General features: G+C 43.2%; 1 protein-coding gene across 1 annotated transcript in view; it reads right to left on the bottom strand.

Annotated features, from left to right (window-relative positions):
* Positions 1–12493: 12493 nt before the first annotated feature.
* The window catches only part of gfra2b (GDNF family receptor alpha 2b), a 50726-nt gene continuing 35953 nt past the window's right edge, over positions 12494–27266 (bottom strand). Inside the window, exons 5-9 of the mRNA XM_030768124.1 lie at positions 19938–20047; positions 18737–18877; positions 18062–18249; positions 12831–12881; positions 12494–12652 (exon numbers count right to left, since the gene is read on the bottom strand). Coding sequence (XP_030623984.1) covers positions 12494–12652; positions 12831–12881; positions 18062–18249; positions 18737–18877; positions 19938–20047 — 649 coding nt within the window. The remainder of the gene's footprint in view (positions 12653–12830; positions 12882–18061; positions 18250–18736; positions 18878–19937; positions 20048–27266) is intronic.

Genomic DNA, 27266 nt, shown 5'->3' with positions numbered 1-27266 from the left:
GAGTTGTCTAAGCAGAGTGGGTTTCAAGAGGAGTCCAAATTGTGCAGGCCTTCTCATATTTGGCCAAAATGGTTTCCTTCATTTGGCTGCAGCATTCTGAACAGTTGGTTTACAGGACCACGTGAGCGCTGGGCTCTTCTCCAGGTAAGCAGGGAGCTAAATGGGATAGCCCAGTCCTCTCAAGGCCTGCGACTGTCCCCTGCTGTCCTCTTTAAAGTCATCGGAATGTGTTTAATGGTATCGTCGGCCGTAAGGAGGAAACTGGGTGGGTTCCTCTGTGATAACAGGTGTTCATAGCTGGCTTGACTGTGGCATCATCATCCCTGTGCAATCCCGGCTCATGACTGGAGCTCTGGTCCATTTGTTAGCGCGGCAGCTGAACTTGATTCTCCACACCTGTCCATCTGTGCTCTTGTGTGTTATCTTCTCTCTCATAGTGACTTTCTCGTCACGTGTTGCGTGATTCTGTGGAAGCACCTGATCCAGGCTGTCGGTTCTCTCAAAACTGCCTGTGTGGACGTTGACTCCCCTCCCAAAGTAACATCACGTGGATGATGCCGGCAGCCGCTCCACACTCTCTTTGCCCCGCCCTTACTGTAACCCTAAAAATGATGTACTGTAACTGATTTTATTGGCCAGTGAGTCTGAGAACCTTCAATTGCTTCTGTACCGTGGACGCCTTCAGTCTTTGTGCTGGCCAGAGGAGGAGGGGCTCCCCCTGCTGAGTCTTGGTTACTTCCAAGGTTTCTTCATACCTCTTCACTTCAGTTCAGGGAGTTTTTCCCTTCCACTGTTGCCTTGGGCTTCTCACGAGGGTTTAGGCACTGATCTCTGTAAAGCTGCTTTGAGACAATTTTTGATTGTAAAAAAGCGCTATACAAAAGAACCTGATCTGAACTGAACTGGATCGATCCTGAGCATCAGCTTGGCAAAGATGCTTTTCACACCAAATGAGCTCTCTCTGTTTCTGTGCGCTCTGTACAACCAATGCCATTCTGTTCAAACTAAAGTATTCTGTAAAAAGCCACTACAAAGAGAGAGAGAGAAAAAAAAGAAAAAAACTTACTGAACCATGTGTGTGAAGTTTGCAGAAAAACCTGTGGCAGACTCCATTCATCCATTCAGCAGACATTTCTGTGGTCTGGCGGGGTGACTTTTTTTTTTGTCTGAGTTTAAAGCACTATGTCTGTCACACAGTGAGCATCATCCCCATCTTCACCCTCTGTCCGTTAACGATGTGACTCCCGTAAAGCACAGTGTGGACAGCAGCAGGGTTAGTTGTGAAAAAAAAGATAAACTGAGGTCATCTGAGGAAAATCCCACAGACAAACCTGCTTCAGTGTGTAAATGGCCTTTGACTGGACCAGGAATTCATCATTCCAGAATGGAATCCCGGTTCAATCCTCTGTCTATTCACACCTTGTCTGAGTTTAACTGGATGAGTACTGCAGTTCACTTTTAAGGGGCAGAGACAGTGGTGAATTAGACAGTGGTGAATTAGACAGAGACAGTGGTGAATTAGACAGAGACAGTGGTGAATTAGGCTGAGACAGTGGTGAATGAGACTGAGACAGTGGTGAATTAGAGACAGTGGTGAATTAGACAGAGACAGTGGTGAATTAAACTGAGACAGTGGTGAATGAGACTGTGAAATGATGTGTTGGGGTGTGTGAAATGACTGCTTATGACCGCAGAACACTGAAATGTGTCAGACACATGGCAGAACCAGAGAAATGACTTTGACAGGCAGACTGAGTGTGAGTGCCAAGTTCTTGTCAGGCAGTGATAAAGGATCATTCCACCGGCAGAAGAGGAAGCCCTCTGAATTTTAACTCCATGTCCTCCTTCCTCAAAATCTGCTTCTCATTACATGGATACCCTTTGACGGATGTTGATAAACGACCTTTTTCAATGTTCTGATTGCACTGAAATTTTGCTCAAAAAAGATGTTTTTATGGGGGGGGGGGTTTGGAACAAATTGAATCATCATTTTCAGAGCTGAGGAAAACTTTGTCAAAAGCTGACAGCTGAGATTCCGTGTGAGACAGTTAATAAAGCTGTTCTCCAGCAGCAGAAGTCAAACTGACAAACACGTGCAGCCTTAAGAAAGTCACTCACCCTGAAAAAGTGCAGGTGCAGGTGCAGACAAAGAGATCAGAACTCCACTCTCTCCTTGCCATGGTGCACTAGGGAATAAGACAAAAACGCCATGTTCCTCACTACACATTCAACTGAAAATCCCACTGTGTCCTGCAGCTGGGACCCTGGACACTGTTATCTTGGACTTCACAATCTCTGCATTTTCCTAAGGCAGGAGTTTCAGTAACACCAGGTCATAAAATGTATGATGTTTTGGTATGGTGGGTGAATGAATGAAATCCTTGAATGTTCTTGTCGTGGGTTTGGTCAGACGATGTTGAGCATGTTCTGGATAAACCTGACTGTTCCACAGCATCATGAGTTCAGTAGGCTGAAAAGGAAATGGACCCCACTCTCCCTCCAGACCTGGATCCTTAACCTGGAGAACTGGATCCTACACCTGGAGAACTGGATCCTAAACCTGTGAGAACTGGATCCTAAACCTGGAGAACTGGATCCTAAACCTGGAGAACTGGATCCTACACCTGGAGAACTGGATCCTACACCTGTACAGGTGTCCGGGGGTGCAGCAGACGCTGTGGCCGTGTTCTCACAGGCAGCATGCCTCACGTGGCACTGAGATGATGTAACACAATGAAAACGCCCAGATATGAAATATTGACCTGTGCTCTACTGAATTATTCTATATCAATATCAGCTGAAGCTCGGTAATGTCAGTCCCCTGTGGACAACAGTGCAGAGATGATCTTGTCCTTACGAGCACCCTGTCAATTATTCATTTCAGTTCGACATCACTCACGTTAATGGCTACTGATTATTCTAAATGCTTTAGTCCTGAGGGCTGAGCAGCTCCCTGTCTGCACACATTAATGAAACCTAATTAATGGAGGGGTTAGTAGTGCAGTATGGGAGTGATGAATGATGTTTAAAGGTCTGATCAAATTTCCCAGTATTAACTGACGTTACAGAATCATTCCCCAGTATAAGTGCAGCTGTCATGTCTGTGGAGCGAACTGAAAGCCTTTAGAATGAGAGACATAGATGACTCCCGTGTGTGTGTGTGTGTGTGTGTGTGTGTGTGTGTGCATGCATGTTTGTGCATGTGTGTATATGTGTGTGTGTGTGTGTGTGTATATGTGTGTGTGTGTGTGTGTGTGTGTATGCGTGCGTGTGTGTGCGTGCATGCGTGCGTGTGCGTGTGCGTATGTGTGTGTGTGTGTGTATGCGCGTGTGTGTGTGTGTGTGAGTGTGTGTTTGTGTGTGTGTGTGTGTGTGCGTGTGTGAGTGTGATTGTGGGTGTTTGTGTATGTGTGTGTGTGTGTGTGTGTATGTGAGTGTGTGTGCGTGTGTGCTTGTGTGCGTGCGTGTGTGTGTGTGTATGTGAGTGTGTGTGCGTGCGTGCTTGTGTGCGTGCATGTGTGTGTGTGCGTGTGTGAGTGTGATTGTGGGTGTTTGTGTATGTGTGTGTGTGTGTGTGTGTATGTGAGTGTGTGTGCGTGCGTGCTTGTGTGCGTGCGTGTGTGTGTGTGTGTATGTGAGTGTGTGTGCGTGCGTGCTTGTGTGCGTGCATGTGTGTGTGTGCGTGTGTGAGTGTGATTGTGGGTGTTTGTGTGTGTGTGTGTGTGTGTTTATGTGAGTGTGTGTGCGTGCGTGCTTGTGTGCGTGCGTGTGTGTGTGTGTGTATGTGAGCTTGAGGGACGGAGTGTCCAAGGTTTGGACACTGTGTCTGCGTGAACAAAAGTGTAGAGTTTTGTACTGAAGGCAAATACATGAGCATGGATAAAAAGCTTTTGCAGGCCTTTAGGTCACCATTCACTAACATGCTTTTCAGCTCTATTTAAAACCTAAAAATAGTGCACCACTTTCAAATTATGCAGGATACAGATCCAGCCATCAAATACACACACACACACACACACACACACACACACAGACATAGTTGCAGAATCATAATCGTGATAAGTGTTACTGAATAATTGAATAGGTACCTTTGTAAACACTTGAATAACTTTACATGGGGATCTGAGAACTACAAAAGAAAAAAAGATTTAAAAGATTTCTTTTGTTTTAAATGAAAGTATTTTGCTGTAGGTGCGTATTGTTTGTGGAGATAATTTCACAGCTGGCTAGGGCCCTGATACTGTGAGTCATGAGGTCAGCTGGCTAGGGCCCTGATACTGTGAGTCATGAGGTCAGCCGGCTAGGGCCCTGATACTGTTCGGTAAGACGTCAGCTGGCTAGGGCCCTGATACTGTTCGGTAAGACGTCAGCTGGCTAGGGCACTGATACTCAGGGAGGCCTGGTGACCTGGAGGCAGTGGGGTGAAAAGAGTATCTGAAGTCATTCATGATGAATGTGGATCATAGTCGAGAATGCAGTGCCTTTCTGAACGTGTGGGATTGGGGCTATGCTGCAGGAGCCTGCTTTAATATTCTGGAGCGGAAAGGGAAGTTTGAGACGGCCAGGAAACTGTGCTGTGCAGCTCATTTGGATCTGCACTGGGCTTTTTTGAACACTGGTGAGACTTAAGGGAAGGAGGAACAAGCCCAGACACCAGGAATGTGTTAATTATCTGAGTGAGCTGTGTGGAGAAGGCAGGAAGTGACCACAGCAGTAGGCAGAGCATCCAGCTGGCAGATGGAGGACTTGGACGCATTGATGATTTGGAATACAGATGCACTGACAAGGAGGGCCAACGCCCGGGGGTCAGGAACATTGGCTTGGTGTTAGTGGTGTGGGCAGACAGGGATCAGTATTGTCAGATTTGGTTATTATCAGTTTTTAGAGGAAATAAAAATGCAATGAGTGAATTTTACCGCACAAGCCAAGGTGAATGTTGGGAGATGCTGTGTGGGTGAAGATGTTGGATGAATTATCCACAAATTAGAGGAGATTAAAAACAGGGGAGAAGCCTTTAGAATTCTCTCTCTCTCTCTCTCTCTCTCTCACAACAGATGAGGTTTGAGAAGGAAGAGCCTCTGGCTGCTAACAGGGCTTTTCAGCAGAGGTTCAGGTGTTCAGAATAAGCTTTCAAATGGACCATTACGTTGGTTCTTTTGGCGAGGCTAAGCCAAACGATGCCCAGTGGTTTTTAACAGGCAAAGTCCAGGGAGTACACTGCGGACGTAATGAAACAGTGCATAACTGAGAATGGGCAGTGGAGCAGGAAACACAGCCGTTGCCGTGAGCGACAGAGACATCATGGGATGAGAGGGGCTGAGAGACGGGCGAGGTGTTGACCAGCTCGTTGAGATCTTCCATCGTATAACTTTTTTTTTTCAGGTTTGTGGATGAGATGGTGTTATGAGGTTTAACCCTGGAGAGTTAGACAGAAATTCAAACACAAAACTGTGGTCAGTAATGAGTGATGGTATACCAGTGAGGCTGAGAGGAATCCGGCTGGTGGAGCATTCTAAGTCAAGGGTGTAGCATTAGAGAGGGTTGACATGAATCTTAAAATCACCCAAGGGGAGTGTGGCGCAGGGACTGACCAATAGGGAGGAGGGGTGTGATCAGTGGGAAGGTTGTGGTGCAGGGACTGACCAATAGGGAGGAGGGGTGTGATCAGTGGGATGGTTGTGGTACAGGGACTGACCAATAGGGAACAGGGGTGTGATCAGTGGGAAGGTTGTGGTACAGGGACTGACCAATAGGGAGGAGGGGTGTGATCAGTGGGAAGGTTGTGGTGCAGGGACTGACCAATAGGGAGGAGGGGTGTGATCAGTGGGAAGGTTGTGGTGCAGGGACTGACCAATAGGGAACAGGGGTGTGATCAGTGGGAAGGTTGTGGTGCAGGGACTGACCAATAGGGAACAGGGGTGTGATCAGTGGGAAGGTTGTGGTGCAGGGACTGACCAATAGGAAAGCGGGCTATGATCAGTGGGAAGGTTCAGAGAGGAATACAGCAGATGGCTTTGGCGGGTAGCGGACGTTAAGGTAATAAATGAATGGCACCAGACCAGTAAACTGCAATGTATAGGAATGGTAAATGCAGGTGACTTTGACAGTAGAGTAATGGTAACAGCAATGTCTCCTCTGGACTCTTGGGGAATCGACCAGAGCTGATGAATACATGAAAATACACGTGAAGGGGCTTGACTGGAGTGGCAATGATCTTAATCACAGCACCTAAAAGAGGGAATGCTCCCAGCCTAACTCTATGAAAAGGACCCCTATGAAAGTGTCAGTGGAGAATGTTATTGTGGGTGAGCACAGCCTGGGTGCAATTGAATGATCAAATATGCAGCAATTCTAACACAGAGTATGTGGGTGCCAGTCGAGCATGGATGCAGGCACAGAGAATAATCCAGGGAAACGGTTTGAATCGACATGAGGACAATAACAATAGGTGACAGGAGTCAGCACGGTGGCAGGCTGGAAGAGGATCCATTTGAGTTCACAGCCAAGGCTAGAGAGAGCAGTCTGAGATGCTGAGAGCTAGAGCACTCTTTCCCGGTGGATTAGCCAGCTGGAGCTTGGCCAAAACTTTGGAGGAACTGAGGGGGGTGGAAACCAGATTCAGACTGTCAGCCGACACAGACGATTTCTGACTGTACGCGGACACAGAAACAAGGACAGTTGCAGGTAGCTGCTCAAACCAAACCCTGGCCACAGGTGGCAGATCGGGTGGCGTGAAAATGTTGGATTCGCAGAGAGGTAGAAACTGGCTGTCAGCTCCACTGACAGTGTTTGGTCTGACCCAAGTCGATGGAGTCGTCTAAAGCCAGGTGAGAGAGACCTGGTGTACATGTGTAAAATCATCGAGAATTGTTTCTTGGTTGTTATAGTAAGAAACAAAATTCGTAAAATTTATGAATAATAATAACGATGATAATAATAATAATAATAATAATAATAATAACATGTTGTTTGAACAGCAGTGCAGTAGCGGTTTTGTCAAGTTCAAGTTCAAGTTCAAGTTTATTTAGAGCCCAATATCACTGTTTACAGTCTCAAAGGGCTTTACAGGCCACAACAGTCAAATCAAAATATGACGGCACCCCCTGACTTAATCCTCATGGCGGGCAAGAAAAAACTCCCCAAAAACCCAAAAGGGAAATGGGAAAATGGGAGAAATCTTGAGGAGGACCACAGAGAGAGGAGACCCCTCCTTAGTCAGACAGGTCAGACTGTCAGTGTTCCAGTCCCTGATACATTAATGATGTAATGGCATTTTGCACAGAACAGTTTAACAGAATAACTGATAGCTGGATGGCAGTATGCTGACTGAGGGGACTACTGCTGCCCTGTGTTCGCTCTGGACTCTCGTTTGATGAGGGAAAGCCTGTTATCTTGCTGTTATTTTTGGTCATTTGAAACTGTAAATGATTTTTAACAGACTGTAAAATGGCCGATTTTCAGCACGGTAAAAGAAAAACCCTCAGTGAATATACCTTGGAGTCTTTTTGGCAAATTGCAAACTTAACCTCTGCTGCATCATTCATTCATGCATTCATTCATTCATTCATTCATTCATTTTCTGAGCCGCTTATCCCAATTAGGGTCACAGAGGGTGCTGGAGCCTATCCCAGTGCTCATTGGACAAAAGGCAGGGAAACACCCCGGACAGGTCGCCAGTCCATCACAGTCTGCTGCATCATTTAAAGGGGAAAACTGATGTTGATATTAGCATACCACAGACATAACATAGGTATAGGTATTAGCTAATTGACTTAATCGCACCTGAGAATGAATTTGCAGAAGGGCAGTCTTTTTGGTGTTTATTTCCACTGTTGCTAATTATGTGTAGTAGTGAGGTTATTTGATTTAATGGCCTGCGTGTTTTGTGCCTAATGGTAAAAATGACCAGTGCTGAACTACAGCTCTCTCTCATTTAAAAGCAGCTGAGTGTGTATTAGTTATAAATGAGTCTCTAAATCTCCAGTAGCACAGGCCTTCCATCAGAGAATCCTTTAGAAAAGCTATTCTGAGCGGTCTTTTTGGACTCCACTGGCACACCAGTGTACCACAGTCTGTAGTGATAGTGAAGTGATAGTGACAGTAGAGTGATAGTGTAGTGACAGTGACAGTGTAGTGATAGTGAGAGTGTAGTGATAGTGAGAGTGTAGTGATAGTGATAGTGACAGTGACAGTGACAGTGACAGTGTAGTGATAGTGATAGTGATAGTGATGGTGTAGTGATAGTGACAGTGTAGTGATAGTGACAGTGTAGTGATAGTGATAGTGTAGTGATAGTGATAGTGATAGTGATAGTGATGTGATAGTGTAGTGATAGTGACAGTGTAGTGATAGTGATAGTGTAGTGATAGTGATAGTGATGTGATAGTGTAGTGATAGTGACAGTATAGTGATAGTGACAGTGTAGTGATAGTGATAGTGTAGTGATAGTGATAGTGTAGTGATAGTGATAATGAAAGTGTAGTCATAGTGATAGTGATAGTGATAGTGTAGTGACAGTGATAGTGATAGGGTAGTGATGTCAGACACAAGCACTGACATGTCCTTTGCCTGCCTGCCACAGAACCATGTGACCATTTGTGACCAATACTGAATGGGTGTATAATCTTGAATTTACATTTAAAATACACCTGATGGATTTTTCTGAGGAAAGTGATTTGTATGTCAGGACTTTGCATTACTGCACAGTGTCCCAGTGACATTTTCATCGAGTGAATAAAAATGTAGCTCCAGCTTTACATGGTGACTCATATACCAGCGTGATTTCTGTTTGCACCACTTGAATTATAGAATTGGAAGTGCTTGAGTTATAGATTAGGGTTAGATTAGTAATTTAGATTAGGAACTGTAATACCTTCCATCTTTGGGGGTAAGAATCTCTGAATGAGTACATTAAAGCAAGGCTGTCATTGCATTTGCTTGTTTGTTTTAAATGTATAACCTTAAAAATACGTATGTAAAAATACTTTTTTAAATGTTCATTTTCATTCCCTAAAATATCTTTTTGGAGTAGTTCTCACACATAGTTCCATACTTTTGAGAAAAGACCAAACATGTTTATCGTTTGTTGTGGTATTTGTGCTGGTTGTGGAAGGACGCTGGTGTGTTTGTTGTTCAGAGGCTACTGACCCTCAGTTTCTACACAACGCTGCCCACGGCCGATCCTATTGGACGGAGGCTGTTTTTTTTCTTGACGTCTCTATTGCTTTCATGAAAACAGGCTTGAAAACAACGATCATTATGGCTGTCATTTCTGAAGATGCCTGAGGTCAGTCTTTGATCCAGCAGGAAAAGACTTTCACCGATCTGTCAGAGAAATGGGCAGACATGTCACACACCAGTCCCGTTTCTCTGCCTGACTCTGAAGGCTGTAAGGGCTTAAGTCCCGTGACTGTGTCTGTTCAGGCCGGTCTGGTCCTCTCACAGCCGTTCATTTGCATTTCCGTCCGCGTAGGGGTCTTATCTTTAGCTGTGAATCATGTGTGGTGTAAGGACTGATGTAATGTGTGTGTAAAGGCTTCTTCTGCGTTATAAACTCACTGGGCTCTTCTCACACAGCTAACACACGTTCCTCTTAAGCAGACAGCGTTGGCATTCCTCGTTTCCTCTTAATTACAGGTGAAAAATGTAAGGTGCTAAGGCGCTAATATGAAGGCGTGTGGACGAGCCACCACCGATCGTTTGGGTGAAATGTGGGGACTCTTAAGAGGAAGGAGAGCTAAGAACACTGCTGGCGGTGTGGCAGTCTGAATCTGACATGTCTGATACTGCTCCTGTCCTCAGTGACGACCTCACATGAACGACCTTGCAAACTGCACTAATTACGCAGCTACAGGCAACAGACAACTTCAGCTGGCTACATTTGATCAGACAAATGGGTCTGATATCCGTATGTTCCTCCAGTTAGCGATGAATCTAAATGCAGTGACAAAGCTGCTGTCCTGATTTTAAATTAGAAGGCCAGCTCATTCACTAAACACACATAGCCACACTATTCTACATCCAGAGAAAATAACCATAGATCAATGGTGCTTTCTTTTTCTAATACTGATCAAATACTGAATTGTTAGAGCCAAACACTGAATTCTTAGAATTATGACAGATATAATTGCTAATGAAGTATTAGTGCTAAATACTGAACTTTTAGTGCTAAATACTGAACTGTTAGTGCTAAATACTGAACTGTTAGTGCTAAATACTGAACTGTTAGTGCTCTGACAGAGATGGAGCAGAGTAAAAATATTCCTCCATCACTTTTGGCTGAACTGCGTTTACAGCCCTGGACCCTCCGTCAGATTCCTCTGCTCCGTCGCCTGCTCTTCTGTCACGCTCACTCTCTCACTGATGCCACGGAAACATTCTCTGCCACAACATCTCTTCAAACCTAGTCTGTAACCTTGGATATGGAATTGAGTTCAGATTCTGATGGAACTGCCTTTTAGAGGCTTTAAAACATGTTTACACTCTTTGCTCTTCCATTTGGTTAGTGTTGCAGAGAGGATGTTTACAGTTACAGCAAAGTTTGCATATAGCTACAGAGCCAAATTAATCAAAAACATGTTTGGTTTTTTTTTTTTTTTTGCACTGAAATGATCAGACATCACATTATTCATCTTGACTCTCATATGGTTTTAACAGCAAGGTCCATTTGAAAATTTCAGTGAAGCTGGATAACATTCAGGCTATCTGGCACTCTGACGAGCAGTCTTTGCGTGTGTGTGTGTGTGTGTGAGTGTGTGTGTGTGAGTGATCAGGGTGCACCTTGTAAGGACACCACAAAGTACTGATAAAACTTATTTAATTTTTTGTTTCAAAGAAATTGAACAGACATTAAGCTAATGACTATGTGCCAGCACACACACACACACACACACACACACACACACACACACACACACACAGTGGACACGCCCTCAGGAACAGCAACCTTTCCCTGCTTACATCACCCGACACTGTGTCACGCCCCGAGTTTCGCCACGTAAAAAACAATGTCAGAACTCATTAAAAGACATCACTGTGAGTTTTTTTGTTGTTGTTGTTGCTGTTGTTTTTGTTTGTTTGTTTGTTTGTTTGTTTGTTTTATTGTTTGGATCTTCAAACAAATATATCCTCAGATATGTCTGATAAGTTCTCAGATCCCATTCTCTGTGTAAAAGCAGCACAGGTGAAGGGTCATCAGAACCGCTCTTACTGTCAGAAGTCCGGTCTGTCCCCTCTGGGCAGACCCGGCTGCGGCATGGTCTGAAAACCATTACGTAAGAGAGAGGAACAAAGCAGAGACAGAAAAGTAAGGCCACACAAATAGATTGCACACTAAAAAACACACCCACAATTTACTCTTCCAGCAAATGGAGCTCGCTGCAGCTCTCCCTGGGGCATTCTGTCTGAATATCATCCCAGTTTCTTGGCAAGAAAAACAACAACAAAAAATGAAAAGATTACACATAATAGCAGGCTAAGACAAGTATTAGCGGTGCTGACAGGCAGCTGTCCACTGTAATATGCCTCGACATGGCTGGACCCTGCCCCCCACCCCCCGCCCCCCGTTCTTCTCGAAAACACATTAGATTCCTCATAGACTGAATTCAAATATCTTTCAAATCGTTTCAGCCTTTGACACAAATAATTCAGTTGTACGCATTGAAAAAAAAAACCTCACCACTGTTCCAGCTTGTTCTGACAATCAATCTGAAACCTTTTCAATTTTATGGACAGATATCTATTTTTTTCCTGTTTTAAAACAGACAACAAAATGAGATTTCAGGTTCTAAAAGGTCACATATCTACCCCTACACCCAAACTCATTGTTGTCAAGGATGAGAAATGTTCATAATAAGTTAAAGTTTGTGTTCATGGAGGCAGTGGATTCTGTTTATACTGTGGAGAATCTGGTCAGAAGGGCTTTTGTTTTTAGACTGTTTTCAGGTACAATTAATCTGGATGTGAAACACTCTTTTTCTGGATACATTACACAAAACCATTTGAATGTGAATTCTTCCCTCTGGTGACCAGCTGTCTATAATTTGCCCATGTTTATTCTCAAGTTTGGTGAAATGGTATAATATTCCCTCTGTGACCTCATTCTTACAGTCTTTAGTGACTTGTCTGGTGCCGCGGGAGGGAAGTCCAGGATCAGTGTCAAAGGTCACTTCTTCCAGTGTCGGTTATGTAACAAGAGGACAGGTTTTCCATAACTCCCAGTCACACCATTAATCTCAGTCTGTCTTTTAGATGAGGCAGTTGCGCTGCGCTCCACACCACTGGCTGACACTCTCCTGTCATGGTTACATGTCCTCCCGCTGCGGCTGTTTGTAGCGTTTTACAGTGTTAAAAAAACAGACAGTGAGAGACCAGTGTCAGTTGTCACTCTATTTGAATGAGGTCAAGGGGTTCCATATGAGAGTGTTTCTGTCTCTTTCTTTCTCTCTTTCTCTCTCTCTTTTTTTTTTTTTAGCATTTTGTACTCTGGGTGTGTTTACAGAATCTGGTTGATTTGTGCAAACGCCAGCACAAGCATGGGAGTCGAGAGGCTGACAGGAGGAGGTGCAGATGCGTGCCCAGCTCCACCCTCCTCCTCCGCTGAGGGAGAACCCCTGGAGTCCACCGGGCCCTCGACGTTGGTATTCAGGATGGCCTGAGGAGAGACGACAAACAGGCGTTATGAGGTAAATAACAGACGAATTAAAAAAAAAAAAAAAAACACGTTTTAAATGGAGCTTTTTCGTTTCATGCTAAGGATGCAGGAGTCACTTAAACAGAGATTCTACATGTTTCGCGTGAACCACACGGTCTGACAGCTTTAACTACATTACCTCTTCCTCACATTCAAAACCGCTGGAGGGCAAACACTTCTGTTCGCTGTCCTGTGAAAACAGAGGCGCTATGATCAGCCAGCGATTACTCTTCTCACTCTAACGCTGAAACTAACACCTCACAGCACACAGGGTTCGCGTCAGACTACTGTCAGTGGGTTTTGATCATTGTTTTCTTTCTTTTTTTTAACAGTTATTCTGTTATTCAGTGTGTGCATATCTCGTGCCAAACAGCTCACTACACACTTTAACAGTAATAAACAGAAGCTTGTTTTGTATGGTTTTATTATACTGAGAAAAAAAGATTACTAGAACTTGCCTCTGACTGAAGGCCTGATATGAACAGAAAAATATGAACGCTCCTGCTTTCAGTACCAATGGAGATGACGCCAGCATGTCTAGAGACTTCAGATATATACTCGTTTAAATTCAGAATGTTTTCTATCAGATCAAGGCACACGGCAAAGGATCAGCCAGTAGGTCATTAACTGGGCTGTGTGAAGAACAAGGATCAGCCAATAGTTCATTAACTGGGCTGTGTGAAGAACAAGGATCAGCCAGTAGGTCATTAACTGGGCTGTGTGAAGAACAAGGATCAGCCAGTAGGTCATTAACTGGGCTGTGTGAAGAACAAGGATCAGCCAATAGTTCATTAACTGGGCTGTGTGAAGAACAAGGATCAGCCAATAGTTCATTAACTGGGCTGTGTGAAGAACAAGGATCAGCCAGTAGTTCATTAATGGGCCTATGTGAAGAACAAGCAACTCTCTACAGGGTTATTTGCCTCTGCGATCAAAGACCTGAGACATGGAGTAAATTCAATACCATTAATCTCATGTTTATTACGGTAATGAGAAACAATAAACGCTCCTTGCTATGGCTGATTTTGCCTTGTTCGCTGTGGCTTCTACGATCAGTGTCCTCTAAAGGTGTTTTATGACCATGTCTGCTGCAGAACACATCATCCCAAACAAAACTGACCTGCACTGAATGGATAAGGACACGTCTGACTGCAGGACTCTGTTAAGTGGCATGCAGACACTCACTGATGCTGATTCCAGTGAGGACGCAAAATAAATCTTTACGGCAGATGCTGATCAGCAGATGCTTTCCTTTTACATACGAGTTCTGTTAGTGGGTTTATCACTGGGTTTATTTCCATGTAGAATCTCTGTGCGGAACAGACTGAACATCTTCACTCCATAAGGCTTAATGTTAGTCGTTGCTCAGGACCTGACTATATCCTATAGAATCTAAAACACATTACATGCACACATATTTAGAGCATTCTCCCTGTGATATACATATCGCTCATATATGTTTTATGAATCATTTTGTAAACAAGATTTGGGCTTAAAAAGTATGAATGATAAATCTGTTCCACTGTTTGGAATCCAATATGTTTGCTTGGGAAGACATTACTGTTTAAACTGAAAGAAAAAAAAAGTGACATATTGAGTCTTCAAATGTATTTTCTCATTATAACAGCATCTTGTGTTTGTTGATCACTTCCCTGGTGTCTTGTTGTGTCTACATTATGCAAAATCACATGATATTTTTTCCATAGTCAATATCAGATATTTCATGAATGCTACGAGAGAGAGAGAGAAACAGAGAGAGAGAGAGCATTAAATGAGTGTGGATCAGTCTACAGAGCTGTAAAGTGTCTGTGTTTTCTCTCAGCTGCTGCCTGACTCACATAACCCTTTGACGCTGAGAGAAAGTCTGATTCGCCCAGCATAGAAGCAGATGAAAGAGTCAGTGTGTAACACCAGCTTCCAGTCAACTTTCACGTCAGTTCCTCCCAGCCTGGCCGCACTGTGCCTCCACTGATCCTCCGTTTCACCTGCTGCTCATTATTACGTGCATGTGATCTGTGTGAATGGAGACTCTGGCTCGTTCCTCAGTTTGTGAGACACTGAGTGTTTCCACCATAATGAGCCTGAGATCCTAAAAAGTGTCTGCATTAGTTCTCTGTGTGTGATCCTGAAAAGTGTCTGTATTAGTTCTCTGTGTGTGATCCTAAAAAGTGTCTGTATTAGTTCTCTGTGTGTGATCCTGAAAAGTGTCTGTATTAGTCTTCTGTGTATGATCCTAAAAACTGTCTGTATTAGTTCTCTGTGTGTGATCCTGAAAAGTGTCTGTATTAGTTCTCTGTGTGTGATCCTAAAAAGTGTCTGTATTAGTTCTCTGTGTGTGATCCTGAAAAGTGTCTGTATTAGTTCTCTGTGTATGATCCTAAAAACTGTCTGTATTAGTTCTCTGTGTGTGATCCTAAAAACTGTTTGTATTAGTTCTCTGTGTGTGATCCTGAAAAGTGTCTGTATTAGTTCTCTGTGTGTGATCCTGAAAAGTGTCTGTATTAGTTCTCTGTGTGTGATCCTGAAAAGTTTCTGTATTAGTTCTCTGTGTGTGATCCTGAAAAGTGTCTGTATTAGTTCTCTGTGTATGATCCTAAAAACTGTCTGTATTAGTTCTCTGTGTGTGATCCTAAAAACTGTTTGTATTAGTTCTCTGTGTGTGATCCTGAAAAGTGTCTGTATTAGTTCTCTGTGTGTGATCCTGAAAAGTGTCTGTATTAGTTCTCTGTGTATGATCCTAAAAACTGTCTGTATTAGTTCTCTGTGTGTGATCCTAAAAACTGTCTGTATTAGTTCTCTGTGTGTGATCCTGAAAAGTGTCTGTATTAGTTCTCTGTGTGTGATCCTGAAAAGTGTCTGTATTAGTTCTCTGTGTATGATCCTAAAAACTGTCTGTATTAGTTCACTGTGTGTGATCCTAAAAACTGTCTGTATTAGTTCTCTGTGTGTGATCCTAAAAACTGTCTGTATTAGTTCTCTGTGTGTGATCCTGAAAAGTGTCCGTATTAGTTCTCTGTGTATGATCCTGAAAAGTGTCCGTATTAGTTCTCTGTGTGTGATCCTGAAAAGTGTCTGTATTAGTTCTCAGTGTATGATCCTGAAAATGTCTGCATTAGTTCTCTGTGTATGATCCTGAAAAATGTCTGCATTAGTTCTCTGTGTGTGATCCTGAAAAGTGTCTGTATTAGTTCTCTGTGTGTGATCCTGAAAAGTGTCTGTATTAGTTCTTTGTGTATGATCCTGAAAAGTGTCTATATTAGTTCTCTGTGTGTAATCCTGAAAAGTGTCTGTATTAGTTCTCTGTGTGTGATCCTGAAAAGTGTCTGTATTAGTTCTCTGTGTGTGATCCTGAAAAGTGTCTGCATTAGTTCTCTGTGTGTGATCCTTGCTTTGTCACTTTCACTACAATTGCTGGTTAACGTTTTCTGGTCACAGTCCGGTTAATGAAATTACGGTTATTGTGCTCCTGCCTGTTTCACACACACACATTGGTTGTGGTGTATGATTTGGATCTGTGTGACTCAAATAACCATCATTAACTCTGCACATGGACCAGCGACTTGCTTTATTACACAGTGGAGGTCGTGATGCAGTAACAGGGAAACGCTGCTTAAGACTGACTGGTGTGTCTATGTACATAAACAAGAGACACAAGCAAAACCCCCCCTTTTTTCCCCCAGATAACGGCCATTTCCTGCCTGTGAGGTTTTGATGATATGTTTTTAAGCGTGGGTGAGAGGTGTGGTCTCTGTGTGTGTGAATGTGTATCCTGAGCATGGGTGAGAGGTGTGGTCTCTGTGTGTGTGAATGTGTGTGTGAATGTGTATCCTGAGTCTAACAGCTGAACATCCCAAGCAGCAGTACAACAGCAGGACGACATATTATCACCATGGCAACACAGCACAATAACTTTTACTGTCCCCATGCAAGCATAAATTTTCCAGCAGAATACATTTTCTCTTAAATCCCTCAGACAAAAATTATACATCTGCAAATGGACTTTTCCATATATAAGTCTGCAAAATTGCCAGAAGTCATGAAAAAGTCCTTGACTACATAGTTATTAGTTTTCAGCACCCAAACTAATTAGAAGAAGTAGATTTGAGACTGAGTGGGGGAAAAAGTGTCAATAGTAATTACCACAAGTGGATGGGGTTTTGTGTTTGTTTGTTTGACTGTGAACTGGGTTTGTGTGTTTCTTTGGTTGGAGATGCTGAGATGTTGTGTTTGTTTGTTTGTTTGACTATGAACTGGGTTTGTGTGTTTCTTTGGTTCGAGATGCTGAGATGTTGTGTTTGTTTGTTTGACTGTGAACTGGGTTTGTGTGTTTCTTTGGTTCGAGATGCTGAGATGTTGTGTTTGTTTGTTTGACTGTGAACTGGGTTTGTGTGTTTCTTTGGTTGGAGATGCTGAGATGTTGTTTTTGTTTGTTTGACTGTGAACTGGGTTTGTGTGTTTCTTTGGTTGGAGATGCTGAGATGTTGTGTTTGTTTGTTTGACTGTGAACTGGGTTTGACATGCTGAAGCATTTTTAATCAGAGATTTCTCTGTCTTTTCAGTCTCTGCTGGAGGACAGGAGGAGAATCTGCAGTGATGGGAAGGTTATTCCACCCGTGGGGTGTGAAAAGTGAAAAGAGTAACGTTTTGGAGGAATGTGCTCACCCACCCCCCTCCCCCTCCCAACCAATTCCTTCTTCTCTTTTTGAAAAACATTGCGCCCTGTAATATTCATTCCACCTTATGCACTGTCAGAAGATCCATTCTTGATGGTTGTAGCAAAGGACTTGTCATCAACTCTACTCTGAGCTGCAGTTTATGCACATCACACAGGCGTCTAAACATAATAAATATAAATATTATAGCTTTGAAAATATAGTCTTCCCTTCAGGCGTTCATTAAGAAATCAAACCAGAAGCGCTGTAGGAGTTTGTAATTTCACTGATGTCCCTTAAGCTATTTTGACAACAGATTAGGCCAATATTTGCATTGGTGAAGACACAATCTTCAAAGCCCGTTTGGACAGTTTCCTGTACGGAAAGTTCTCATGAGGTAACTGCATTAGGAGAAGTATAAAATTTGACATAATTCTGAATTTGCCTTTCAGCAGCTCACAGCCTGTTTTTCTTTCCTTGTGCTTTGGAAAAGGATCAGAGTATTGGCTGTGAGAGCCAAGGGTTCTGGGAAAGTGCGTGATGGTAGAAAGCAGGTCTACCTTAAGATGGGCACACATAGAGCTAGAAAGCAGGTCTACCTTAAGGTTTGCACACATAGAGGTAAAAAAGCAGGTCTACCTTAAGATGGGCACATATAGAGGTAAAAAAGCAGGTCTACCTTAAGATGGGCACATATAGAGCTAGAAAGCAGGTCTACCTTAAGGTTTGCACACGTGGAGAACACACACGCGTTGTCTCCTGGTTTGATGTCATTGGAGTTAATGAATGGTTTGGTAATAATTGCTGGTTGTAGATTGGTCCGCACAGAGGGCATGATCGGCAGAGACTCTGTAATAGGGATGAAACCTCCATCTACTCCATAACCAAATGCTTGGATGGCGTTTCCTACAAGAATCCACACAAAAGTCATTGTTTCATTACCAGAGCAGAAGAGCAAACTAGTGACCAGAGCAAAAGACACGACCAGTGAAAATATGACTTTTGAAGGAATTAATCTGCACTTTTTTTCATGTTTTTTTAGTACATTTAGTGTGTGTGTGCGTGTGTGTGTGTGCGTGCGTGTGTGCGTGCGTGTGTGCGTGTGAATGTGAGTGTATGTGTGTGTGTGTGTATGTGTGTGTGTGTGTGTGTGTGTGTGTGTGTGTGTGAATGTGAATGTATGTGTGTGTGTGTGTGTGTGTGCGTGTGCGCGAGCGCGCACGTGTGTGTGTATGTGTGAATGTGAGTGTGTGTGTGTGTGCATGCGTGTGTGTGTGTATGTGTGAATGTGAGTATATGTGTGTGTGTGTGTGCGTGCGTGTGTGTGTGTGTACGTGCGTCTGTGTGACTATAAAACACAGAAGCGTGTGAGTTGCCCTGGCCCTATACCCACTGAGGCAGGAGTTCTCTCTGAAGTCACGGAGAAAGGTTTCACAGTCGCCCTCTCGGTGCCCGTTGGTCCTGCAGCTGCACCACGGGGAGATGGTGATGTTGCTGTGACTGGCATCCACGTAGTTCGGAGTTACATCAGATCCTTCAGAGCCCAGGAGAACAACACATGAGAAATGACATGGAGCGTGCATGGAGATTTGAGGCTTATTTGTGTGTGTGTGTGTGTGTGTGTGTGTGTGCGCGTGTGTTTTCTGTTTACAGATTACATGTTAACTATGTCTGATATTCATGATTCCATGCTCCTACCCTGGTTCACTGGAGCAATATTCATACCTCTCTGGCCAGTGCACAGTTCCACTGGGCAGCTCTACTAAGATATCAGACTCAGAAGCTTAACGGAGTGTAGCATTGGGAGAAGTGACAGGAAGTGACATGTAACTCAATGAAGCTTTCTCCTGTTCAGAGAGAACTTGGAGGGGGCGGGGGGGGCGGGGGGGGGGGCGCTTCCCGGCAGAACAGAGATCTGTCACCTGGACTGATACAGTCTACAACATGTAATATGTCGTAAATGTGAAAGAGAGTATTCTAATGGGCAGACAACGTACTCACATTTAAAAATATACCCGACAGTGAGTCTTTTTAAGGGACAGTCAGTCTGTTCAACATGGTTCTGACTATAGTGAGAACTAACTGGGTGAAAGATACAGGCAGTAACACTGTGAGAAAGCAAAAATACAAAAATGCTATGCTTTTGATTTGACAGTACATTGCCTCGTACATTCACTGAGTCCCCGAGCTCTCTTTTAAAACACTAGTCTGATGAGACAGCGCCGTCGTCAGCCCGTTGAAACGCAAAGCAAAAGTCTATTTGTGCCGCTCCAGGTTCCTCAAATCCTCCAAACACTCACCAACCAATGAATGAAGGAAGACCAATCAGCTTACCAATGAGCCCAACGTAGGAGACCAATGAATGAAGGAAGACCAATCAGCTTACCAATGAGCCCAACGTAGGAGACCAATGAATGAATGAAGACCAATCAGCTTACCAATGAGCCCAACGTAGGAGACCAATGAATGAATGAAGACCAATCAGCTTACCAATGAGCCCAACGTAGGAGACCAATGAATGAAGGAAGACCAATCAGCTTACCAATGAGCCCAACGTAGGAGACCAATGAATGAATGAAGACCAATCAGCTTACCAATGAGCCCAACGTAGGAGACCAGACAGCCGTAGAGGTTGTCGTTTGGACAGCTTGTTATTGAGCGAGGGGTCGTCTGGCAGTTCATGTGGAAATCAGCCAGCCTGGATCTGCTCCAAAAACACAACCGTTCAAGATGTTAATGGAGATTTAAAACATCGCTTATGACACGTTTAACTTGATGGTGTTCATTCATGTGAATTAATGTTTAAATCATATTTCATTCTCCTTTTGTTCCGTATGTTTATGCTGCCTCAGGATTTTCATCGGTGAAAGAAAATAATATTAAGGAAAGGGGGGCAAATTCTCAGCGTTCCTCCCACCTAGACTTTGTGTTGCTTGTTCGTTTTCTGTCTCTGTGTCTGATGTATTTGACCTCTAGGACTCTTTCTCCGTACCACTAGACAGCCAGTATTTTTGGTCAGACGTAGAGTCGGGCAGACCTGAACTTAACTCCAGCAGCCATGACCACGCACACGCACACGCACACGCACACGCACACGCACACGCACACGCACACGCACACATACATCAGCAGACCTCACAGCTCCTCGGGTGATCTGAGGCGGGAGGGTACAGAAACCTTGGTCTTCCTCAGAGTTCAAACGGTGCTTTTGGAAAGAGAATTGGGCCTGATACATGCAGCTCCAGGGTTGGCATTGGCCAGGTTGTCCTGAAACGCTGTTTTTCAGAGAGTCACACGAGCAAACAGCCGAGGCCTGTCTCCTCCAACACTCCGCTTAACACAGAATCAGTGTCGGGGTGTGAGCGAGCGTGTGACACTCTGCCTGATCCCCGTAATGCTGTGAAAAGAAACTGGGCCACAGTTTAATGGTGTGAAAATAAACTGGGCCACAGACCTGAAGGTTTAGCCCACTTGTCTCTCAATCTCTCTCTGTCCCTCTCTCTTTCTCTCTGTCCCTCTCTCTTTCTCCCTCCCTATCTCTCTGTTTCTCTTGCTCTCTGTCTCTCTCTCTCTCTCTGTCTTTCTCTCTGTCTCTGTTTCTATGTGTGTGTCTTTCTCTCTCTGTCTCTGTTTCTATGCATCTCTCTCTCTCTCTGCTTCTCTCTCTCTGTATCTCTCTCTCTTTCTCTCTGCTTCTCTCTCTGTCTCTTTCTCTCTGTCTCTTTCTCTCTCTCTCTCTGCTTCTTTCTCTCTTTCTCTCTCTCTCTGTCTCTCTCTCTCTCTCTCTCTCTCCCTGTCTCTCTCAGCACTGTGCAAACACACAGCCCATTAAAGGTCATCCTTGCAGTGGTCCTGCTGATGTGGAGACAGTCACTTCTCTGCTGATTCGTCTTTGTTATTGGGAAGAGTGACTCAACGCTGACTCACTCAAAATGTAGATGAAGGAAGTTGTGTGAAATCAGCAATTAAGGAATCATGACTGGTGATTGGAACTCAACTCTACACAGACTGCTCTGAAGTGGTAAATTGCGAGAATAGCTCTCTAGATAGGAGGTTTCCTCCAGTGGGTGCTTTATTTGTTCTGCCACGGCTGTGGTACAGTAGCTGGGAGTGTGTGCCTTTCATTTGAATTTTTCCTTTTTCCACAAGCAGAAACTACAGCAGTAACCTACGTATCTCCATGAGTTATGAATGGAAATAACAGCAACAACAACAACAACAACAACAACAACAACAACAACAACAATAATAATAATAATAGTATCAGCATGGTGGCTGAAACATCCTGCTCATCTCCATCGAGATGAAATCAGTAAAGACCTTCTTAACTGAGACAAGCTGATGTCTGGGCTAGACAAAGGTGCTAGGGCTGACCCCGAGTGTGGCAAGATAACAAGTGCTGGAGGAGGATACATGAAGAATGCAAACGTCAGGAATGGGTATAAGTGTCTTTTATATATGGCAGCACCAGGAGAACCTGTCAGGAATGGTAATAAGTGTCTTTTATATATGGCAGCACCAGGAGAACCTGTCAGGAATGGGTATAAGTATCTTATATATAGGGCAGCACCAGGAGAACCTGTCAGGAATGGTTATAAGTGTCTTTTATATATGGCAGCACCAGGAGAACCTGTCAGGAATGGGTATAAGTATCTTTTATATATGGCAGCACCAGGAGAACCTGTCAGGGGAGGTCAAGAGGACAATCAAAAGCACCTACAAACAGAGACAGGAGCAAATCCTGAAGTTCAAGCTCAGTGGATAGAACAAGATCAAAGTGATTCTGTCCTCCCAGCAATAAGCTACGCTGGAGGGAATCACCTGACGGGCAGCGGAAGAGGTCCGGAGGCTGGACTGAATGATAAGGGAACTGATGACCATGTATGGAGCCCTCCACCCTAAGGCAGACATCCACTGCCTCTGCCTGACCTGTGGCCAAGGAGGAAGAGGCCTCTGAAACATCAAAACAGCCTTCAGAGCAGAGGAACTGGATCTTGCTGAATGCACATATGGTCCCCCAGTCAAGACTGAGACACAATCATCCAGGCAATCTGCCAAGGGGGAGTGTACAAGAAACCAGACAGGAGCCTGGTGGAAGGACATCAACAGGGCTTTGAGAGACGAGACCCTGCGCGTGCGTATCCGACACCAGGTAGAGGAACAAACAGCTGTGGAAGGGGCATAGAGATGGGTTAGGGAGGCTGGTCTAAAGGCATCAACAGAAACTCTCATCACTGCGGCACAAAACCAGGCACTGAACACCAAGCGCCATAAAACAAGAATACTGAAGGTCACCAATGACCCAAAGTGTAGACTGTGAAACGAACAGGATGTGACAACCACCCGCCCTCTGATTGGATGCCAGAAGATCATTAACACTGAGTACTTGAAGAGGCACAACAACATCACAGCACTGGTGCATAGGACCATCTGTGAGCACTACCAGATCCTAGTGCATCAGGGGCCATGACTACATAAACCTGAACAATTAACAGAGGATGACAGCGTAAAAATCTTGCGGGACATTGAAATCAGACCCGACAGAAAGACCCCCCGCATGGCAGCCAGACATCACAGTAATCGACAAGGACACCAGAGGAGCAATGATCATTGACATCACAATTCCTGATGACACGAACATCTCGACCAAGGAGCAGGAGTAAATCAGCAGATTTAAGGACCTGTAAGATGAGATGCAAAAGATCTGGAAAGTGAAGGCCCAGGTCATCCCAGTAGTGACCAGGGCCCTGGGCAGACATTCACCAGAACTGAAGAAACAGCATGGATGCCTGCCCAGAACACACAAGGCTGCAGCCCCAGTCAAAGCAACGGTGTATGGAAGAGAACCCGTCTGTCACAAGATCCTGGATCTCCCACAGGACTGACAGGAACTCTGGGACCCAGAAGAACAACAGCCCACACAGGGGAAGAGTCGTAATGAAAGAACAGATATATATCTTTATACATTATATGCAGCTCATTCTGCTTCATTCTCACAAATCCACTGAGAACACAAGTGAGGAAGAAGATCATGTATCAAGACGGAGCCTGCAGAGTAAAGTAAAGGAAGAGCTCGTAAAAGAATGCAAAACATGCAAACAATCAACTGCAACACACTAACATACAGTCAACTGTAACATACTAACATACAGTCAACCGCAAAGTACTAACATACAGTCAACTGCAACACACTAACATACAGTCAACTGTAACATACTAACATACAGTCAACTGCAACATACTAACATATAGTCAACTGCAACATACTAACATACAGTCAACTGTAACATACTAACATACAGTCAACCGCAAAGTACTAACATACAGTCAACTGCAACATACTAACATACAGTCAACTGCAACACACTAACATACAGTCAACTGTAACATACTAACATACAGTCAACCGCAAAGTACTAACATACAGTCAACTGCAACACACTAACATACAGTCAACTGTAACATACTAACATACAGTCAACTGCAACATACTAACATATAGTCAACTGCAACATACTAACATACAGTCAACTGTAACATACTAACATACAGTCAACCGCAAAGTACTAACATACAGTCAACTGCAACATACTAACATACAGTCAACTGCAACACACTAACATACAGTCAACTGTAACATACTAACATACAGTCAACTGCAACATACTAACATACAGTCAACTGTAACATACTAACATACAGTCAACTGCAACATACTAACATATAGTCAACCGCAACACACTAACATATAGTCAACCGCAACACACTAACATATAGTCAACTGCAACACACTAACATATAGTCAACTGCAACATACTAACATACAGTCAACTGCAACATACTAACATATAGTCAACTGCAACACACTAACATATAGTCAACTGCAACATACTAACATATAGTCAACTGCAACACACTAACATATAGTCAACTGCAACACACTAACATACAGTCAACTGCAACATACTAACATACAGTCAACTGCAACATACTAACATATAGTCAACCGCAACATACTAACATACAGTCAACTGTAACATACTAACATACAATTAACTGCAACATACTAACATATAGTCAACTGCAACATACTAACATATAGTCAACTGCAACATACTAACATACAGTCAACTGCAACATACTAACATATAGTCAACTGCAACACACTAACATATAGTCAACTGCAACACACTAACATATAGTCAACTGCCACATACTAACATATATTGACAACTGCAACACACTACCATATAGTCAACTGCAACATACTAACATACAGTCAACTGCAACACACTACCATACAGTCAACTGCAACATACTAACATATAGTCAACCGCAACATACTAACATATAGTCAACTGCAACATACTAACATATAGTCAACTGTAACATACTAACATACAGTCAACTGCAACACACTAACATATAGTCAACTGCAACACACTAACATATAGTCAACTGCCACATACTAACATATATTGACAACTGCAACACACTACCATATAGTCAACTGCAACATACTAACATACAATTAACTGCAATATACTAACATATAGTTAACCGCAACACACTAACATAAAGTCAACTGCAACACACTAACATAAAGTCAACTGCCACATACTAACATATATTGACAACTGCAACACACTACCATATAGTCAACTGCAACATACTAACATACAATTAACTGCAATATACTAACATATAGTTAACTGCAACATACTAACATACAGTCAACTGCAACATACTAACATACAGTCAACTGCAACACACTACCATACAGTCAACTGCAACATACTAACATATAGTCAACCGCAACATACTAACATATAGTCAACTGCAACATACTAACATATAGTCAACTGTAACATACTAACATACAGTCAACTGCAACACACTAACATATAGTCAACTGCAACACACTAACATATAGTCAACTGCCACATACTAACATATATTGACAACTGCAACACACTACCATATAGTCAACTGCAACATACTAACATACAATTAACTGCAATATACTAACATATAGTTAACTGCAACATACTAACATACAGTCAACTGCAACATACTAGCATACAGTCAACTGCAACATACTAACATACAATTAACTGCAATATACTAACATATAGTTAACTGCAACATACTAACATACAGTCAACTGCAACATACTAGCATACAGTCAACTGCGACATACTAACATACAATTAACTGCAACATACTAACATACAGTCAACTGTAACATACTAACATACATTCAACTGCAGCATACTAACATACAGTCAACTGCAACATACTAACATACAGTCAACGGCAACACACTAACATATAGTCAACTGCAACATACTAACATATAGTCAACTGCAACATACTAACATACAGTCAACTGCAAGATACTAATCTGAGCTGAAGTGATCTGAGCTGTGAAATGTTTTACAGAAAAAAAGCTGTTTTTGTCACATCGCTTCTGTGTGACCTAAAACTGAGGTCAGAGTTCAGAGTGATCTTTAGCCTTTAACCATAACCCTACAGCAGTTTTCCTAATTTACAGACGTTTATCCATGCGTTCAGAGATGGCACTGGTCATGGAAGGGACTGTGCTGACTCTATATTGATATTTGCGATCAGATTTCAGGCTACAAGGAGCTGTGTACAGTTTTAGTCTTGAACCCCTACAGTTGGCAATATGATCTTTTAAACAACATATTTAACAAGAACTGAATGAATGGCATCAAAGCAGCGGACTGTCAATTTAACTGCAAGAATCCCCCATTCAAGTTTAGTTTAATTTATTTTGAGAAGGAAATTACTCCAAACTTTTCTGTGACTAACCACCTCTAACATTCGGTTGGACCGCTGTTGAGTGTAAAATGCTGTGTCAGATATGAGTCATTTTCTCATTAAAAAGCCAAACAGAGTGCCAACACTTGGCTGCGGATGTGTCTGTCTGTCAGTCATCTCAGAGTCAGGACAGAAAGGGGCAGAGAAAGAAACATCACGGGCTGGAAATGATACTGAAGAAAAAAAAAAAGAACAAAATTGTTTTGTACATTTATTTCTTATTATGGGGGTCTTCATGAACTCTTAATCCAGTCCTGTACACACACACACACACACACATAAGCAACTGGCATTCACTGACACTGTAAATTAAATCACTGTTAGTGTGTTAAACAACCCAGAGGACAGGAAGCATGTATGAATTTTGAAGTTGACCCTGATTTGGGTTGGATAGTCTGTAAATACACAAACAAGCAAAGAAGGAAAGAAAGAAAGAAAGAAAGGTCCCAGTTGGAGAAAATGTTGAGTGCTGCTTTGGCATTGTGTGGTTTTCCCATGTTTTGAGGGCAGTAAGGATAAGAGATGAGCAAGTTCTAGACAGATCCATTTCCTCATTAATTCTAAAACTGATGGCATAGCACAATGGCTCCTCTTAATTAATGAAGCCCGAGAGTGGAGCCTGTGATTTACATATTTAATTACGTTCTGTGGAAATCAGTGGCAGTGTTGGTTCCCTGTAAGGTTACGGCCCTGATAACTGTGGTTAGTTGGGCTGAAACGTTAAGCTGCCATAATCAGCATTAACACTGTGTTTAGGTCCCAGGAGGCCACGCTGACCAAAGTGCTGTCCGCGTGTCTTATTCGCGTCTCCCCATCATCATTTCATTTCTCATGTGTGAGACTAAAAAAACCCCCAAAAAATTATGCTCAGAAAGTGTTGTGGTAAATGAACAGCAGAGTTAAGTTTTTGTTTTGCTTTTTTCCACATCCCTCTGAGACCAACAATCTAAGTGAGGGTGATGACCATCAGACAGAAGCTTTCTCTGGACCTAACAAAATGTGGCTTTTGCACATTCTTTGTAAGAGTACACTAAAATCCCGAGAGGGGACAGAAAGGTCACTGGCCTCCTCCCGAGGCG

This window comes from Chanos chanos, chromosome 3, assembly GCF_902362185.1.
Source record: "Chanos chanos chromosome 3, fChaCha1.1, whole genome shotgun sequence".
Classification (NCBI taxonomy): Eukaryota; Metazoa; Chordata; class Actinopteri; order Gonorynchiformes; family Chanidae; genus Chanos; species Chanos chanos.
Note: the sequence above shows the minus strand (reverse complement) of the source record. Positions and strands in the feature narration are given on the sequence as shown.